At 45.3% G+C, this 19549-nt stretch overlaps 1 protein-coding gene across 1 annotated transcript in view; it reads right to left on the reverse strand.

Moving 5' to 3' along the window:
- Nucleotides 1-19549, reverse strand: part of GLI3 (GLI family zinc finger 3) — a 273969-nt gene that overhangs the window by 53399 nt on the left and 201021 nt on the right. The window contains exons 6-9 of the mRNA XM_036738670.1: nucleotides 18073-18274; nucleotides 4636-4852; nucleotides 3392-3508; nucleotides 1415-1555 (exon numbers count right to left, since the gene is read on the reverse strand). Coding sequence (XP_036594565.1) covers nucleotides 1415-1555; nucleotides 3392-3508; nucleotides 4636-4852; nucleotides 18073-18274 — 677 coding nt within the window. The remainder of the gene's footprint in view (nucleotides 1-1414; nucleotides 1556-3391; nucleotides 3509-4635; nucleotides 4853-18072; nucleotides 18275-19549) is intronic.

Consider the following 19549-nt stretch of genomic DNA (forward strand, 5'->3'; position numbering starts at 1 on the left):
CGTTGGCCCAGCACACACAGATGGGGCCTAGATTGTATTCAGGAGTGGGTACATAGTACACTAATGTTAGAAATGTACAGGATTTTTATTATTTAATAATTTAATATAATTATATAGGTGTTATATGTATTGTATAAATGCATAAATACAAATACAATAAATATATAATTCATAATTTGATGTAATTCTCCAAACATCTGGATTGGCTAAGAATGAAAACCAAAGGGCATATGTGAACCCACATGTGTGCATTCCTGAGCCTGTGAAGAGGGAGGGAGAGATGGGCACACTCGGGTCAGGCATTCACAATTTCCATCATCTTAAGAGCATTTTAGTGCCGAGGCACTTGGACGCTGGACTTCACACCAATCCCTGGCCCAAGGCACCTGCTGAGCCTTTTATTCCTGATTACCCCAATTGACAAGGAGCTCAATGACACCAGTGACATTTCAGCTCTGCCCCGCCCCTCCCCCCTCCCTCCCAGCCTGCGCTCCACTCTCCCCTCCCTGGTGGGGACAGGGAAGAGCAAAGAGACAGATGTGGAAAAAGATGTGAATAACCCCCTGATGCTGGCTCCAACAGCATCTCTTTGCTGGCTGTCTCAGAAAGAGTAATGGCGAATTAATGTCATGGGGCAAGGGGAGGGGGACATGGGGAAATGGTGCCATGGGAAATGTACACATTTTGGAGTATGAAGCCCTGGGTTCAAACTCTGACTCTGTCATTAACTGCCTCTGTGGCCTCATACAAGACACTGAGACTCAGTTTCCACGTCTATAAAATGAGGGGATTGGACTCGTTGGCTTCAAAGATCCTTTCCAGCTCCAAACCTATGGCACTGTAACCACAGCAGGAAATACCACGAAACATGTCACAGTCAATGTCTACTACAAAGTCCATCTAAGTTTGTGCAGAACGGTGAATAAGTAATTCAATAAAAAAGGAAGCTCTGGGTTTCCATTGGGCCTCCGAGGAGCCAGGCGGGGGCGGAGGTGGGGAGGGGAGGGTGGAGAAGAGAAGGGCCAGAAATCCCGTTCTCTATTGTGATGGTGCCTGGCGGGAGGGGGAGGAAATGCCTCTTGATTCAAAGGTTAATCATAATTCATGTCCAGCTTACTATCACTCAATAACCATCAAAGTCTGAAACTCCAAACAGTGTTCTCGGCCTTCCAGGATCAGAGCCATTACACTCTCTGCAGAAGGCTTTATTAAATTTCCCAGTAAGCTTTAGTTGACTGAACAGGTCAAGAACTGTGGCTCAGAGTTTTCTTTCTTCTCAGAAACTCATAAAGCCCTCTCCGCCTTGTGATGCTGCTGCCTGAGAGACTTGACTCAGCCCGGGGTCAGTGCCGCTGACCTCCCGGGAGGAGGTCATGCCGTTTGGAAGCCCCACTCCCGAATACCATTAACTTACATGCACAAGCTGCTCCTGGGTGTCAAACTCCCTCGCGCAGCCTTCCCAGTGACAATTTGTCTCATAGACCACTTCAGGCTCTTGCTTGTTTTCGTCTTTGTCCCCTTCCTCCTTGACGAGAGTCATTCCTTCAGGCTGTTCCTGAAAGGCAGAGGGTGGAGGGGAGGGAGTAGAAAGGGTTAGATGGAGAAGAAAGCGGCAGGAGGGCTTTGGGAGCAGAGGCTAACTGGGCCAAGGAAAGCCCGACCCAGGAAGAGAGAGCCCAGGCCAGGTGCCCCAAGCCAAGGCACTGGCTAGCATTCTTTCCTTGCGTCTTTGATATCCTTTGATATCCTGTGTGACCCTGGCCAAGTCCTTTACTCTCTCTGAGCCTTGCTTTCCTCATCTGCCAATGTTCTGGACAGGGAGTTTTTTTTTCTTGTCTTTGTGTCTTTCAAAGGTTATTTTTATTTCATAGATTATCGAGCTGAAAAAGACATCAGAAATCACCTAGTTTGCTCACCTCATTTTACAGACTAAGAAATTGAGGCACAGAGCAGAGCAGAAGCTTGCTACCTCAGTCAGGATCAGAACTCTTAGATTCCATTTGCAGTGGCTTTTCTCATATGTCCTCCTGCCTGCCTTATACACCAAAGGTACATAATACTTGTATGATTCCTGAACTGACCTGTCAGCAATTGGTTGATATCTGGTAGCTTTTCTACCCTAGCTGATGACCTTGAGACCCTTGGAAATATTCCTCTGGTTTGCTTATACTTTTGAAGTAAAGAATCTGGTTTCAAATCCTGCCTCAGACATTTACTGGTGGTATTACCTTGGGCAAGTCATCAGCCTCTCTCAGGGTCAGTCTCCTCATATGTAAAATGAGGGAGTTGGACTCCAAGGTCTCCTTGCATTCTTAACCTATGCCCCTCTTATCTTATTTAGTAGATTTGCAGCCATTCCATGAGGTTTCCCACTCGGCAATGGGGAAGCCACAAGACACTTTAAACACATGATTCACATTAATATTGCCCTCCCTGGTCCAATTTCAGAGCCCCGTGGTCACACTGTCAAAGGCTGAGCAGTTGAACATGTTTGGGGGTTGTTAGTAACCTTCATCAATCTCCCCTCACCATTCCCAGTCACAACCATCTCCCTGAAGACAGAGCCAGCTCCACATTCTGGGATGGGGTAGGTCCTCTCTCAGGGAGCCACAGAGGCCACTCTATCCTGGCTGCCAGTCTGGAAATAGATTCAAAACCTCTTCCCTCAAATCGGAGCCAAAAATTCATGAAGGTTCACTAAAATACTGAGTCCAAGTCTAAAAGCCAAGTCCAGGCTGTGGATGGGCCTCGATCACACCTCTGGGGCTGCTTCCACATTGGAATTCTAAGTAAGCAAGTCCAGTGCTAAGCTTGACCTAAAATGCTGGCTGTGTCTTGGCCATTTCCAGTTTACTGGGCCATCCTGATCAGTTGGGGCTGTCTGGGTAAAGGCAGCAGCCATGTCGCACTGCAGCTGGGGTTAGTTATCTCTGGCTTCACCTCTGACTCAGGGATTTAGGCTGAGGTTGAGAAAAGAGATGAATGCTAAACTAAAGCCTCGGTCCAGGTCAATATGGATGAGAATGATCATAGCACACTCATCCATATAAAGTGGGTTCTATTCACTCATTCAATGGAATGTCAATAACCCATCTCCTCTCCATCTGGCGATTGCTGGTACATATCTCATTCCATTACCTAGAACTATCTCTTGCTTTTCTTGTGTTAGTGTCAGGGTTCTGTTCTCAAGACACAAAGAAATAGGAATTCAGTGAGTCTGGATTGCTATTTGGCTCTGGGCTACAAGAGGACCAAGGCAAAGTTCTGCATGTATTCCTGAAGATCTGAGTTGGGTGAAAGGAATGCCTGAAATGAACTCCAGAGGTCGTACAGTGGCTCTCTGTAGAGGGAGGGAAAGGCCACACTGAGAAGGGGAATCCAGATGCTGTACCTGCAGACTTCCTGCCCCTGGGCTGGGTAGGTCTTCATCAGCTTTGATCTTGGAGCGCTTATTGTGCATCGGATCCCCCGTGCTGCTCACTGCAGACTCGCTGGTTGGTTTGTTTTGCTGCTCAGGGTTCGAGTCCAAAAACAAAAATAAAGCCTTGATCAGTAGACAATCCCATAACCAGACACACAGTTCCATGTGAGCAGCTTCGCTCAGTTTGGAGGACAACCTTAATTGGGGAGAGAGCTCAGGGACCTGGTTTCACAGGCTGGATGAAGCATTCTTTCATTTGGATCAGAATAGAGGAGAAAGGCTATTCTATCTTTTCATTCATAGATATAAATATAAGCTTCAGTCAATGTGTGGAAATGGCATTTGGACTCCAAGTTTTAACAGCTCTCACAAAGAATAAGCCCAATGGGGAAAATACAAGATTAGGAAGAAACCACCCTGACCAGAACAGATGGGTGGGTTCTTTTCCTTGAGATGCTGCTGCCTTCTATGCTGGATTAATGGGGCCATAATGAGAAGAGCAGCTCCCTATCAAATCTCCTCCCCCTTGCTTTCATTAGCCCATGTGCTAGAGAACCTGGGAAACATCCTTCTAGGAGGCTGCAGGAAATGGAGGCAAATGAGGTCTCCCAATTCCTGATCTTCTATTAGGATGTCAGGTTATTTAAAGATGGGATAGGCTTTGGGGTGAGGTACCATGTGACTTTCCATTGACCTTTGTTAGCAGGATCTCCATTAAGTTATATTATTCAAGAGGTAGATTTTGTTGGGAAAAGCCATGGTAGCCTGTCTAGAATTAGACAGGAGGCTGCTGCCTGGAGTTATTAAGGAAAGAGTAATAGCCAGAATTATCTAATAGGAGTATTTCTATAGCACGTCAATGTTCCCATAGCAGTTTACAAATACGATCTCATTAGATCCTCACATTAACATTGAAAGGTAGATGTTTCTATCATCCTTGTTTTACAGATATAGAAAATGAGGCAGCCAGACATTAAGTAACTTGTCTAAGGTCACACAACTAGTGAATGTCTGAGGCAGGATTTGAACTCCAAGCATAGTGCTCTGTGTGCCGTGGCACCACCCAGCTGCCATGTACAAGATGGCATCCTGAACCTGGAAAGGAGCCAATGCTTGCTGTCTAAGAGGCTGTTCTATTAACTACTCTCATGACTTTGTGGTTTTCTTGAAAAGTTCTCAAGAGACCCCAGTGAGTTTTGTTCTCTTGCTCTCACCTGTGTGGCCTCCGACAGCCCAGAGCTCACTTGAACAGGGTTCAGGACACTGGGGATGCCAGGAATGGGTCTCTGAGTAGGAAAGGTTGGGGCCGGGTGGATGAGTGGAGGACTGTGCCCAAAAGCCGATCCTAAACTTTGTTGCCGACTTAAAATCTGTTGATGCATATGCTGGAAAGAGACTGGGGTGGGAGGGTACGTGAAACTCAGAGCAGGACTGTGGCAGGACAAAGCAGAGACAACAAAGAAGACAGACTGTTACTTTGGTTGAATTCAGAAGGACATTGTCCATATGTAGTGGCTTCCTCCCCTTCCCTCCCCCATGCCATGAGTCAAGGGCACCCATGGGTCCAACCTGGCATTGCCTTTATTAGCAATCTGCTCCAAATGATGACCCTCATCCATCCTAACATCTCCCAACAGCAAGACTGCTGCTTGCCACCCCCCCCCAAACACACACATGTGCACTAGGCTAAAGAAGGCTCTGCAAAGCCAAAATAAAAGGCGAGGAGTTCAATAACAGCTATTTATTGCAATAACAAACTTTATATAAAAAGGGGATGGGTGACGACATGCTTTATAGGAAGTGGTTTTCCTGAGTACGGAGCTCTGCAGACTCTCATGGATGAAGCAATTCCTTTCATCACGGCTCAGGCTACACTCTTTCATACGTCTCTAGATCTTATTACAAGAGGAGAGAAAATCAATTGGCTGAATGTGTTTTGAACACCAAGCTTGTCATATCACTCATTTGTTTGTTAAGACGGAAGGCTTGGTTCATCCAGAATGTCACCTCTAGAATTTCCATCAGGGCCGTCCGCTCCTGAAAGCTGATGGATTAACCTCTCCCCTTGGAAATTGGTGATCAATGGGCTTCGATGCGGAAATATCCCAATGGGAAAGCACATCTCCTTCTTGCAGTTAAACAGCATTAAGTGTCTATTAATGCCCATTATGCATGCTAATACCTGTCATCACTTCATTACGCCCCCTCCCTGCCAGGCTTCCCCAGACTACGATTGAGTACTGGTAAAACTGCCCTACAGATTGCTCTGGGTATGGAATGCCAAAATGCTCTTTGTGCTGGACTTTAAAAATGAATTGTTCTGGGTGAAATCCTCTTAGAAAACTATGAAATGCTCACATAGCTTTTTGCCAATGGCTTAAAATTGCATGAAAAAACGACTTAATTGCATTCGTGGGTCTCTTTTTCTTAAAATGAGTTAAAATAGCCTTGCAAATTAAAATATTTTTTCTACCCCAAGTGTAATACCTAGCAAGAAGCAAGGTTTCTTGTAATGTCAAAGGTAGATTTCATGCAAATTTCAAGTCTGGGACATTAATTACTATTGCTGTTAAGCACATTAACCGATAATATTACAATTAAAAAAAAATCCAACCATTTCAACCATTTTAAGTAACCATTCAAAAGGCATTCTCTGTCCATTAATGTGACTGCACATTCTGCCCACTGGACGACAATCCCTAGAAAGAGACGGCTCCAATGTGATTATATTACTATTATTCAGTGAGAGAGCCCGGCATTACAAAAGGCTACCAATTTAGACCTGAATATCATTAAGAATACCCTCAGAGAATTTGACTAGTCTTTGAGGATCTCTCTTTTCATTTTGTATTGTATTTCTTTAATAAAGGGAGGCAGAAATGTGGTGAAAACAGCCCTTGTTCCCAGTAAGAGTTAGGGGGAAATCAGTAATAATATTCCGTTATTGTCGGGCCAGAGTTACTGCCAGTGTTTCTGTAAGCAACCATGAATGATTACCGCGAGTCTCAGCGAAGGGAGCCACTATGGATGATTGATAGGACATTAATCAAAAGATGCATATCAGCCTCCGAATTTGTTCCCCAGCTTTCCCCTAATAGCTGATTTCATGTTCACTGAGCACTGTGCCAGTTTGTCCAATTTATTCTTCAGTGTACGAGCCATTCATCAAAGAACACAATGATTTAACACCCCCTGTCCTTTCAGTGAGCGAGCATTACTAAGTATAACTACCTTATTCTGTTCATTAAAAAACAAACAAACAAAAAAGTAAACACCAGTCTGGCAACCTCCCACCCCCACTCCAAGCAATTACAATGTCACCCGTGTGAACGGATGAGGATGGAACCGAGCCAGATGGGCCTCCGTGCCTTCAGTAAGTGAAGGGACATTGAGAATGTGGGTGCTTCTCATTCCAGGAGGTAGAATGTCCCAATCAGCAATTTGGGGGCCAGATTTCAGTGCCCAATAAAATGCGATTGAGGCATAGTATGTACATGGAGGAAATGTGCTCTCTGTTACATTCAACTGTAAAATAAAGTAGCATTATGGCCTGAATAGAGAAGGGGGGTGGGGAGTGACGAGGAGGTGTGGGGGGGGAGAGAGAGAGAGGTTGAGAGAGAGAGAGAGAGAGAGAGAGAGAGAGAGAGAGACAGAGAGAGAGAGAGAGAGAGAGAGACAGAGAGAGACAGAGAGAGAGACAGAGAGAGAGAGAGAGAGAGAGAGAGAGAGAGAGAGAGAGAGAGAGAGAGACAGAGAGAGACAGAGAGAGAGAGAGAGAGAGAGAGAGAGAGGAGAGAGAGAGGAGAGAGAGAGACAGAGAGAGAGAGAGAGAGAGAGAGAGACAGAGAGAGACAGAGAGAGACAGAGAGAGAGAGAGAGAGAGAGAGAGAGAGAGAGAGAGAGAGAGAGAGAGAGAAAAGAGTTATTTTCTGTTATATCAGAAATGTCCCTCTCAGCATTTTTTTCCTTCAAGCTACATTTCCAATGTAAGGATGGTAAGAAATTAGAAATTCTGGGTAAAAGAAATGGAGCATTTTAAACCTTTGAAGCTTGGATCTCAGTGGGAGCCGGGAAGTCAGAAATTTAGAGTTTCATAGTATGGAAATTGAGGGTAAGCTGTGCCCAGCTAGTTCCCCTATCTATCCCACTTGGAAAGCTTACTCATAAAGGAAGAAATGTCTGTAAGGGATTGGGCAGAAATATCATGGAATTTTAACTCCCATTGCACAAAGAGTCAAGAGGTCTGGGTTCCAGTCTCAGCTCAGCAAAACATCGAATTCAGTCTTCATCTCTTTACCTCCAGACCATAGTAAGAGCCTGCTGATAGGTCTTCCTGTTCCCAGTCTATCCCTGATGAAGTCCTCCACACACCTGCCCATGACATCTTCCCAAAGCACTGTTTTCATCATACCTGGCTTTACTCAAAAATCTGAGTGGCTTACGATTGCTGAAGGAATAAAACATAAGCTACAAGTCATGGCATTCCGTGCCTGCTGCCATCTGCTTTACTTTATTGTGCTTTGCAGATTTTACATTTTTCACAAATTCAAAATTTAAACCTAAATTTAATTTTACAAATTGTACTGGGTCACATTTTGGTAACTCTTGCAATATTTCAAACTTTTTCATTGTCATTTTGTAAGTCATGACAATCTGTGATTAGTGATCTTGGAGATTACTATTACAATACTTTTGGGGCTCCACAAGCCACACCCATGTAAGATGGTGAACTTAATCCATAAATGCCTTATGTGTTCTGATTGTTCCACCAGCCGTCCCATTTTCTGCCTCTCCTCGGGCTTTCTTACTCCCTGGGACACAACAATATTGAAATTAGGCCAATTAATAACCCTACAAGGGCCTCTAAGTGTTCAGATAGAAGGATGAGTCAATCGATTAGGCAAACTTCATGGTTGTCTTATTTTAAGAAATTGTTGCAACCATCCCAGCCTTCAGCAACCACCACTTTGATCAGTTGGAAGCCATCAACACTGAGGCAAGACTTTCCACCAGCAGAAAGATCATGACTCCCTGGAGTCTCAGATGACGGTTAGCATTTTTTTTAAATTAAGGTAGGTACATTGCTTTTTTAGATATAATACTAACACACACTTTAATAGACTACAGTACGCCAAAAACATAACTTTTAAAGCACTGGGAAACCAAAAAAATCCATGTGACTTGTTTGATTGCAGTGGTCTGGAACCAAACCCACAATATCTCTGAGGCGTACTTGTGTTCTCCTCCAAGGCTCTCAGCCTGTCTCCAGTCTCTCCCTTCTGTAATAGAACTTGTTGTTACATAATAAGGAAAGCAAGGTATTTGACCCCCAGAGGGTGAGAGGGCAGCAGATGCTTCCAAGTGCTCTGAGGGGCATACCACCCTCATCAATGGTGCTCCAGAGCCAGGGCTTCCCTGTCACCTTCTCCATCACTGCTGCCGTGGGAGAGTGTGAGCTTTGTGGGAATCAACCACAGAGAGTACGGTCCTCTCACCGGAGTCCAGTGTTCCTGGGGGCCTCTCCTTGTGCCTGTATGACTGTGCTCATGTGCTTGTGTTTCAGAGCTTAGAGATAAGTTAAGCATAGGGAAAAATTGAGCAATGTGGTGGTGATGAGTCAGTCAATAAACATGTTTTAAGTTCCTATTATGTGCTAAGTGCTGGGGACATGAATACATGTTGGGGGGCAGGGAACAGTCCCTATCCTCAAGGCTACAATCTAAAATGCATGCATGTGGTAGTATATATTGGAAGGCATTTGGGGGGCTATTCCTTAGACCCTCTCACAGATGGAGTAGTGGGACACAGGCACCTACACAGCACTTTCAATACTGATTTGATATGGTCACTCTCTTGCCCCAAATCATTCACTGGCTCCCCATTGCCTCCCCAATTAGATATAAGGTCTTGAATTGGAGTTTCTATGTCCTCCACCATCAGCCTGGCTACCATTTTGCTAACTTCATTTCTCAGAGATGCCTTGTATATTTCACAGCCCATCTAAACTGGAGTATGCCCATTTTCCAGCCAGACCGTGCCTCTTCTACCTCCACGCACCTGCCTACACTAGTCAATATGAACTCCGGCCACCCCTGCCCTGCTCACCTTGATGAAATGGGCTTTTTTTTTCTTTTTTACAAATTCCAGGTCAGGGGTCGCTTTCTTCTCTGAAGCTTCTCCTGACTCCCCTCAGCCAGAAGCAATTAGTCACCACCCCTCAGAGCTCCTGCTACCTTTGTTTGGACATCCAGGTCAACCCACCATCATTTTCAATGGTTATCCAAGTACTAGGCTATATCTTCTTTGTGGCCAAGAAACGGGTCCTTTTGGTTTGTTCATCTTTGTCTTTATCTTTCCCAGTCATTTTATTCATATGCATCAAAGAAGTGTCTGCTCAAGTGAAATTGTGACTGTCACATCCACTTGCCTCTAATGGAATGTGAACTGCCTGAAGGGACTGGTTCATTTTGGACTCCGGATCCCCAGCACCTAGAACACTGCTCCTAGAACACAGGTGCTTCTGGAATAAATACTTGATGTTTAGTTGATCCAACCAACACTTACTGAGATTGGGTCCAAAGTGAGAGATCCCAAGAGGGAAGCACCACCTTTGGCTGCAGCCAGGAAGGGGTGGGAATGGCGAGAATCAAGAAACACCTGAGTAAGTCTTGAATGAGAGCAAACCAAATGCTAATGGGCACTTACACTCCTTGTGCCCATCTACTCAGGGTGTCTCAGTTCTGCTGAAAGATCTGACAACTGGGTATAATCATGCCCCAAAGAAAAAGGGTTTTCTCACAAAGCAGAGTTTCTATTGTGTGCCTGTCAGTTCAATGGTCTCCAATACAGTGACTAGCCTTTCCTTTCCTACTTCTGTGGATAAAAGGCTGGGCGACCTGGAACAAGTCCCTCAGCCTCACGGGCCAGCATTTCCTGACTCAGAAAGGGCAGGTGCTCTTCAGTGACTTCTCAGATCCTTCCTACCTCTCAAATGGGAAGATGAGTCTTCAGCTCCGCCCCAGGCTGGCTAACCTCCCCTCCCCCTCCATTTGCTCTTTTATTGAAACCAATTCACCAAATGGGCTCTTTAATGAGATGTAACCAAACATGAATTACTTTTAAGGTTTTCACTTCTTTTCTTTCAAGTATCTATAGAAAATAGTATAGGATTTTTTTTAAATCCCATATGTTTATTATCATAAACTACATAATTGTAGGTCTATTAAGTCATTAAGAGATCAGGCAGAAGGTTCTATTCCCAAAGGGGAAAACCAATAAGAACAATATTCTAAGCAGATAGTTATGAAGTCAGAAGAAAATTATTTGAATTTCAATTTGCTCATTATCCTTTAAGTAGCAGCAGGAGGAGTATGAACATCTGGAGCAGAACAAACAAACAAATAAAAACTGTGACACTTTAGTCCTGAGAAAACTCCTTAGGGAGCCACTCAGGGCCTATTTACTCTTAGTTTACAGACACTGCTAACCAGCTCATGTCATGTCAGAATAAAGAAGCAAATGACATTGTCATGAGGAGAGTTGCTAGACAAGATTAGCACAAGAGAAAAGTGATAGCTTACAGGCTGAATGCAGTGGAGGATAAAGGAGGAAAATGATAGACATAAAGAATTTAGGTTCTTCATAAAAACAACTATATACCAATGCAGGGCCATTTTGTGTAACAGAAATAGGCCCACCATATCTCAGCAATCCCTGAGGGGCATCGCTGTGTTATTGTACAATAAAGTTAGCTTCAGGTAACCCAGAATCTTCACAAAAAAGGATATATTATATTTTATATTTTTAAGAAGGGATAAGAAATGTGTAATTCATCAAAAATTGCTGTAAAAAAGATAGTTTAAAAAATTTTTGCACCAATACTTGAGCTATCCAGAATATTCACTTCTGGAAGAATTTCTGACCTCCAACAACCTTGGAAAAGCTGTTTTTGTCCATTTAGGAATTAATGAATTCTTTCTTTAACTCTTTGGGCCTTCACTGTTGCTCATTTGAGACCATGGATAAGTTCAAGTGTGTTTGCAATCCAAGATCATGCAACTTCATAAATACCACACAACCTCACCAACACCACACATCTCCAGAAATTTGAGCCAGATAGTACTTGGATCGTGGTATAAAGCCTGCCTTCACCCATCTGTAATTGCATTTCAGGAATTGAGAACAAGTACAGGGGCCCATTTGCTATTGAGGCTTTCACTGGGATGTGGGCATCTCAAAGGGCATTCTCATGGCACAATGAAAAGAGCTGGCTCTGGAATTAAAGCCCCAGATTCAAATCTTCCTTCTGATACTACTAGTGGGAACCCAGGCTTCAGGTGCCTCATCTACGAAAGGAGCAGGCTGCAGGGGATGGCCTCCAAGGAGATCCCTTCCAGATGGGAGATTCTAGCATGACCGTGGCAGACACGTTGGGAGAGTGTGGCCCACACTGGAGAGGGTCTTCTTGGTCTCACCACAGGGTTCAATCTGCCTCATGTGGCATCATGTGGGTATCTGGCTGCCTGTAGGAGGCTCGCATCAGTGGGACTTGAATTATTAATTCGAGGCCATGGGAAGATGTCAGGAGTAGGGGAAGGCCCAGTTCTAGTCAGGGCCAGGGTGTCCCCCAAAGGAAGTGGGGCCATACCCTCCAGGCCATACCTTAACATAAGAGATCATAGCAGCTTTGTTCTCCAGAGCATAGCAGGCCAAATTCAAAAGGAGCAAAGCTCTCAAAATCCCTTTGATTTACTTGGCATTAATTTCCATGAGTACATGTCAATCAACCAATTAATCAGCAGGAATTGATTCAGTGGCTAATATGTGACAGGAAGCCACAAAGATGCAAATGGACCAGTCTCTGCTCTCTATTTTACAGGGAAGGCCTGTGCATCTATGAAAGTCTATTCAAAGAACAGATATCATCTCAACCCAGTAGAAGGGGAGCTCTGGGAGGGCAGGAGCTGAGCTTTATTTTGTCCGTCTGCTCCTAGAGTCCAATATAATGCCTGATGTGGTGAAGGCTTTTTAAATCAACTGGGCATTCCATGCCAAAAGGAGAAGAAATAATCGTCTCTCTCTGGATTTTTTTAAACCAAGTGACATTAAGACATGACTACAGAGTACAGGCCTAAGATCTACTCGAAACAAATTTACTTTTGAATTGACCCTTTTTCCGTGTTACTATGAAACCTTAACTTTTAAAAATGTATTTCAAGGAACTTCAGATAACAATTCAAATGCCTTATACTTAGGGGGCAAAGAAGAAAAACAGTGCTTTAGTATTTCTAATTTCCCTCCCTGGGGTGACTGCCAACAGGCTTTATTCTTCTAAATCTTCCCATGCCCTTGACAATTTCCATCTTGAAATGTCAGAAGGAGGTAAAGCTGGGCAAGACGCCACATTGCAGGGAGATGAGGCCATCACATTTATGGAAGCGACTTTAAGAGGAAACACACACATACACACACACGCACGTACATGCACAGCCCCACACACACATGCACACACACACACACACACACACACACACACACATGTACACTCACAAAATAGGCCTTCTAATCAAAGCCACCCTTTATAGTTATCTAGTGGCTGCTTCCCTAAAAAGGTCACTCCATGCCTGCTCCCAGCAGCGGACATGACCACAACCAGCTCTATTTTGATTCGACTAATTCTTGCAGTCGTCTATGGAACAGGAAAATGTCGATCTTGTTTATTATTTTCACATACACACATGATGTCTGTGTTTCTCATGACAAGAAAAAAGGCCCAACTTCTTTGTTTCCATGAAGCTCAGTATGGAAACTCAGTAGAAGCCTGTAGGATGTGCTGACGGGCACAGAGAGGGTGGAAACATGTTGGAAAAGCCCAACTCAGAGTGATAATGCCATGCTCCTCCGGTGCTTTGCAAGAATCTAGACTTGGCTTCAGAACATTTCAAATGAAGATTGCCATCTCTTTTATTTTACTGGGGGAGGCATGTTAAGATAGAACTTTATCTGAAGAAGAGCTGGGAGCCTTTATAGGCACAGTCTCAGCATGAATCAACAGCATGACGGGACAGGCACAAAAGCCCAGGGGATGTGGGCTTTGAGGAGCAGGGGAAATGAAGTCATGGTCTGCCCATTGCCCTGTCAGACTACATGTCTGACCTATACTCAGTTCTTGGTACCTTAGAAAGGTGATCGTCCAGAAGAGCTGTCAGAATGGGGAAGGTTCATAGGATCATGAATGTTAAACTAGAAGAACCTCAGATGCCACATAGTCCAATCTCTTCATTTTTACAGATGAGGAAACTGAGGCCCTAAGGAATAAGTGACTTGCTCAAGGTCACCCAGTGAGCGGGTGAGTTTGGGTTCAATCTAAGGTCCCTGGACTCCAGAGTTAAGTGCTCATTAATCTGATGGGGTTCCAAGTTTATGTCATCTGAGGATAAGCTGAAGGAACGGGGAAGTTTATTTTGCAAAGAGAAGAACCAGGGGCACATGACCCACTCCATGCTTGTCTCCAAGGACTGTTAGGAGGAAGACAGATCAGCGTTATTCTCCTTGGCCCCAGAGGGCAGAACCAGGAGCAATCAAGAATGGGGGAGAGGCCAGCCAGTGTGGGCTCCCTGCAGGAAAACTCCCTAACATGAGACCTGCCAGGGATCTATGCAGCCCTTGATGAAGATGCCCGTTGTACCAGCAGACAACTAACTGCCCCTTAAGGCAGAGCAACTTACCTAGGAGGACCACGAGTGTCCAAGGCAAGATTTGAACCCAAATCTTTCTGACTCTGAGGCCCTTCCTGTCCATTATACCACAAGTGGCCCTAGTGGCTGGGATCATAATTCCAAAATAAGATTCATTGGAAAATTTTTAGCCTCCATCTTCCATTGAAGAAACTAAGAAACCCTACCCCAGACATACATATGTGAGGCAATGGATTGGGAACAAGAATTCAGAGCTTTGTGAGGACCCTAGGAAAGCTGGCCCTGGTGGCCTCTCTCTGCTTTGGCTCTACTGCTAGAAAGCCCAGCTCCCCTCCTGTCATCAGCTGGGAGAAAGTGAGCCAGCTTCTCTGTTGCCCCAGGCATCATCCCGCCATGCACCAGCCCCGGCCAGATGCCAGCCCTGTCATTGCCAGGGAGGGCAGGAGATGATGCCTGCAGCAGCAAAACGGAGCTGGAGCTCCAGTGACTAGGCCAGCTCTGATGAAGAGCTTGCTCAGACTTGTGCTGCTCCAGCAGGATGATGCCAAGTTCAGGGCAGGCCAAGAACACTTTGAGGGACTTCTGCTATAGAGACCCCTGACACCCCGGCCAGAAGACCATCTGCAACATCAACAAGGCGGCACAGCACCTGCACAGACGGTTAAGGCCGAAAGGAAGATCATCTAATGTGCAAGGGCGATTTTTAGCCTCCGCACAACAAGGCCAAGATGTGGGGGCCATCGTTATCCTCATTTTCCAGATGAATTGATGAATTTCTGGATGAAATTGAAGCTGAGCGACGTATGCAGGGTGCCTTGTGCGATAGTGCCTAAGGTAGGATTAGAACTCAGGGTTTCCGTAAGCGAGGAGCAATGCTCTAAGGTGTAATAGCCAGGTAGATACCTTGTTGTAGCTCTTTCAGAGAACTCTCTATATAAAGTTACACATACACATACTTGCATACTTGCAGCCAGATGTGTCTAGTCTGAGCTGCTATCTGATAAGCAACACCAAGACATATCTGTGGATGCACCACAACCAGCCTGACCACTCAACAAACTCAAGGCGATTAACAACAGCTCCCAGTTTGTCCTGGTGCATTTCCTCTTCTTTCTCTCCTGGCGGCCTCAGCCTGTATGTTTCCCTTCTCTTCCTCTTGACCATTCTGATCTTTGCCTCTGCCTTTAGAAGACAGTCATAATGACTGAATTATTATTATGTTAGTTATAGGACAACCTCATCTGGCCCAATATAATGCAGAGACAAGGGAAGAATTGGTGACAATGAGTTTCCTTTCCCAACATCTGTTCAGTTGCAGAATGAACGTCAACCAACTGGCTGGGTCCTCCCAGAACCTCCATTATAGGGAATGTGCTCAGGCCAGCCTGGTCTTCCTTCCTCTCCAAATTCCAGTTTGAGATTTTGGATTTCCTCTACCCTTCCACAGAGAACTCCTCACTGTGACATCCACTTCACCCCTGGACTGCTCACAGGTCCCCTCTTCTTCTGACAAAAACCTCTTCCATGTCATGGGGACGGGACAGGCATTATCTGAGCCCCAGCTCTTTCAATTGGCATAGAGTTGTGTTACCTGAGGGAGAGGAGGAGTTTAGAGAGGGCCACAGCTTCTTAAGATGAACTACCAAGAAAGGTCTTAGGCAGCCAGTGAGATCAGCTTCAACATTAGCAGTCACCTAGGAAAATCCCTCAACTCAAAAGGCTTGAAGGTTGCAATGAAATCATCAGACAGAGAAAAGGAAGAAAGAAAAGCATGGAGAAACACAAATAGCCAAAATTTATTCTTCATCCTGGATCCTCAGCACCTAGGACAGTGTCTCTTATATACTCAGCACTTAATAAATATATGTTGATGGAATTCAGGGGAAAGAGCCCTGAACTTGGAATTGACTGTGTTTGAAAGCCAGCTTGGTCACTTACTAGCTATGCAAACTCGGGCAAGTCCAGGAGACTCTCTGGGCCTCTGTCTTTCTATCTGTAAATTGAGGGGAGAGCAGAGCCATATGACCTTGGAGTCTCTTCATGGAAGAAAGGCCAGCCTTGTTCACTTTTTAAACACAAATATGCTATAGAACATCCACCCAGACACTCCCCTAGTGTTTACATGCTCTCAAGCTGAGGCATGAGATGTGTGGAGAAGCTCGGCACAGCTGCCTGGTGTTCTTAGAGCTGAACTAAGAACATCTGGGGTGTCATGGCATCTAACAATAATGCTTCAGGGGCTGGCCAGGCTCCCTGAAGATCTAGACAACAGTCAGAGCCAGTCCAAGATGTCAGAGCCTCAGGAAGCCATTTTCTTAAGGCCCAGCTGGTATGGCTAAGAAAAATGGTCTTGGCCTTTTGCCACAAGTAGGGCTGTTTCCATTGGCACCCTGACTGGCTGACATTAATTTCTCAATGCACCCTCCCTATACCTTCCATCGGGATCAGGTCTCTCTCTCTCTCTCTCTCTCTCTCTCTCTCTCTCTCTCTCTCTCTCTCTCCCTCCCTCCCTCCCTCCCTCTCTCTCTCTCCCTCCCTTCCCAGACTAATTTTATTGTTTACTAAATGTAAAATACTTTAGGGTCTGACTTGAAGGAAGGGGGAGAGGATCAGTCACTCAGTCCCTATTTCTTTAAGTACTGACTGTGTGCTACGCCCTGTGCTGGGTGCTTGGGATCCAAAGACACACATTTTGGAGACACAAACTAGAGAAGGCGGGTGGGGAGGGAGGGCAGTGAGATAAGAGAGGATAAGAAGACGAAAATGGCAGGAGTCAGAAGGAAGGGACAGATCCAGTCTTGCTGGCCTTATGGATCACTTAGAGAATGGGATGCTTCACAAGACTTTACATTGCAGATGTTCCAGAGGAGGTGCCTGTTTGTTTTGGTGAAGGGATTGCCACACCAGAGATTTCTTCCCATTTGTGAAACGTTGAGTAGAAGCTAAGCATTTTAATTAATTTTTTAAAAGACAAAATATAGGGATTTTATTTCTTAAAAAACAAGTGGGCAAAGCCAACCGTTTCACAGGCTGAGAAGACATGGGTAGGTTGTAATTTGCACCTGTGGACAGACTGCCCACCTTGGATAAGAGCAGGCAAGACTAGAGAATACATGTTCCCTTTGACCCTTTGCTATAACAAAGTGTTCTCACATGAATGATCTCATCCAATTCTTATCCACCACCTACATAACTAAGTCCATCCAGTCAAAGATCTTTAGGAGCCTCCTAGAGTCATGCAGCTAAGGAGCAGCTGAGGATCCCCATCGTCGGAGTCTCAGTCCCCCCGCCCCTGCCCTCCCCATTATATAAGGCTGCCTCCCAAAGGAAACACACTTCCTTCAGATCACCTAGGAACAAGTTCTCCTGATGGCACAGTCATTTTCAAGAATGCCTCAGGTTAAGCAATGACTAACTGATTGTCGCAGCTCCGTTTCCCCACGGTTTGGAGAAGTCGCATCCGCTGCTTTCATGCTTTCTCCCAAGGAAAACCCCCACTTTCCTTCCTTCTTTAACTGCCATCTCTCTTCAGGAGGAGGGCAATGGCATGACGTGTTACCGAAGCCTTCCCAAGATCCCACTGTTGGATGCCAAGCATTTTTCATTATCATGAGCAAAAATTATTTGGAGAAAAAGAAAAAAGTCTGTCCCCTGAAATCCTCCCCTTCCAGAACCGTGTGGTAATGAGGAAAAGCAAGTCTTCTCCCTCGGCACCTAGGGAATGCTTTTGCTGTTATTCATATCTGGTTGAAGAATTCATCATAAGGGGCTTTGTGCCGGGCATGACCCTGGGGAGGCACTGGGGCACGTCCTTCCCCAGGTTGGTCCTCACACACACACACACACACACACACACACACACACACACACACCTTTGTTTGGGTTCATACTCATGCTTTTATGAGATCGCACCAAAAAGCTACAAAGACTCAGGATGGTCAAATGCACACATACCTTATTGCACTCGCAGACAAGTGACCGTAGGAGCCGCTGGCCGAGGAGCTGCTGCGGGAGTTATTGAGGATGGTGACCAGGGAGTTGGGTGATGTCCTTATCATGGTCTGAAGGTCAAAGCTATGGTCAGACAGCGGGGAGATGGACAGCGTCCGTTTCCGGCTTGGTCTGGTGGACAGCCTGGGGCTGGGAAATCTGGTACCTATTATGTAAACAAAACCGGGCCCAATTGTGTTGGGATTGTACCAAGTACCTGGTTATCTATTACTCCTGGGCACGTGCTGGGAAAGGAAAAGAAAGACTCCCTGAGCCCAGGCATACACACACATGAGCAGCAGTGGCAGCTTGCCTTGACAAGCTCCACTCTTCAGATCTGTGATCTACTGGCTACAATTGAGGAAATTAGGGAGAAATATTTATCTTGCACTAGCTTACCTCAGGGGAGCGCTGTTTATTAATGTGCAAACAAAGTGACGAATTGCTAAACAAAAGGGAGAGACTTTTATGTGCTATCCCACCCATTTCTGGTGATTTATGGATCTGACGGCTCCTTAGACATTCACATCATTAATTCGCCAGGAGCAACAAGAGAGAGGCTCAGAAGAGGGTCCCAACAGACTTAAGCCCCGACCGTTTCCAGGAAAGAAACTGAAAGAAAACATGAGATTCCCATCGACGAGCCTCGTCTACCCAAGTTCCCCACTCATCTTACCTGACCCAGGTGATACCTAAAGGGAGAATAAAACTCGCAATGAGACATTTGTTTTCCCAAAAAGGAAAACCAGCCTCAAATGACTGCAGGGGTCAGGAGATGCATTTGAAAATCCGACTTTCATTTCTATCTACAGAACTTCCAAGGCAGGTGGATGAAAAGGAATGAGAATGGACAGTGTGATAGCCATTCAACTTCCTAACTGAGGTTTGGCTCTGCCTTTCAGACTAATGGGGGAGGAAGGCGCTCAGAAGAGACCCTCCCGCAGTGACAGCTGACAGCCTCGGGGCTCACGGGCACAAGGGGTGGGCAAAATCGAGCCATTTTTAATGGAAAGGTTAAAGAATTAAAGGCTACCATGTTGCCTTCCCCAGCCCACACTTCAGCCCTATTAAAAAATACCAGTTCCTGGGATTCCAGGTTTTAAATCTGCTTTGTATTGGCAGGCATGCCCTGCTGACTTAATAGTGTCATCTCCAATGGAACATTTTCATTACTGAACCATGGAAGGGAAACTTAATGAAAATGCCCGATGACCATTTCACTTCATAAGAGGCAAACCAAACATGACTGGTCTTAAGTGGAAATGGAAGACTTTTCTTTCCCAGCATGGTGATTTATCAGCTGACAGTATGTGTACACAGCCCTGTATTTGTGGAAATCTGGCCTTAATGTAAGGCACCAAGTTATCCCTTAGTGAACAAATCAAGGGGACGGAAGGCTGGGCCACTGGGCCCCACAGTTCTCCATCAGTGGGACTAACAC

Source organism: Trichosurus vulpecula, chromosome 9, assembly GCF_011100635.1.
Source record: "Trichosurus vulpecula isolate mTriVul1 chromosome 9, mTriVul1.pri, whole genome shotgun sequence".
NCBI lineage: Eukaryota > Metazoa > Chordata > Mammalia > Diprotodontia > Phalangeridae > Trichosurus > Trichosurus vulpecula.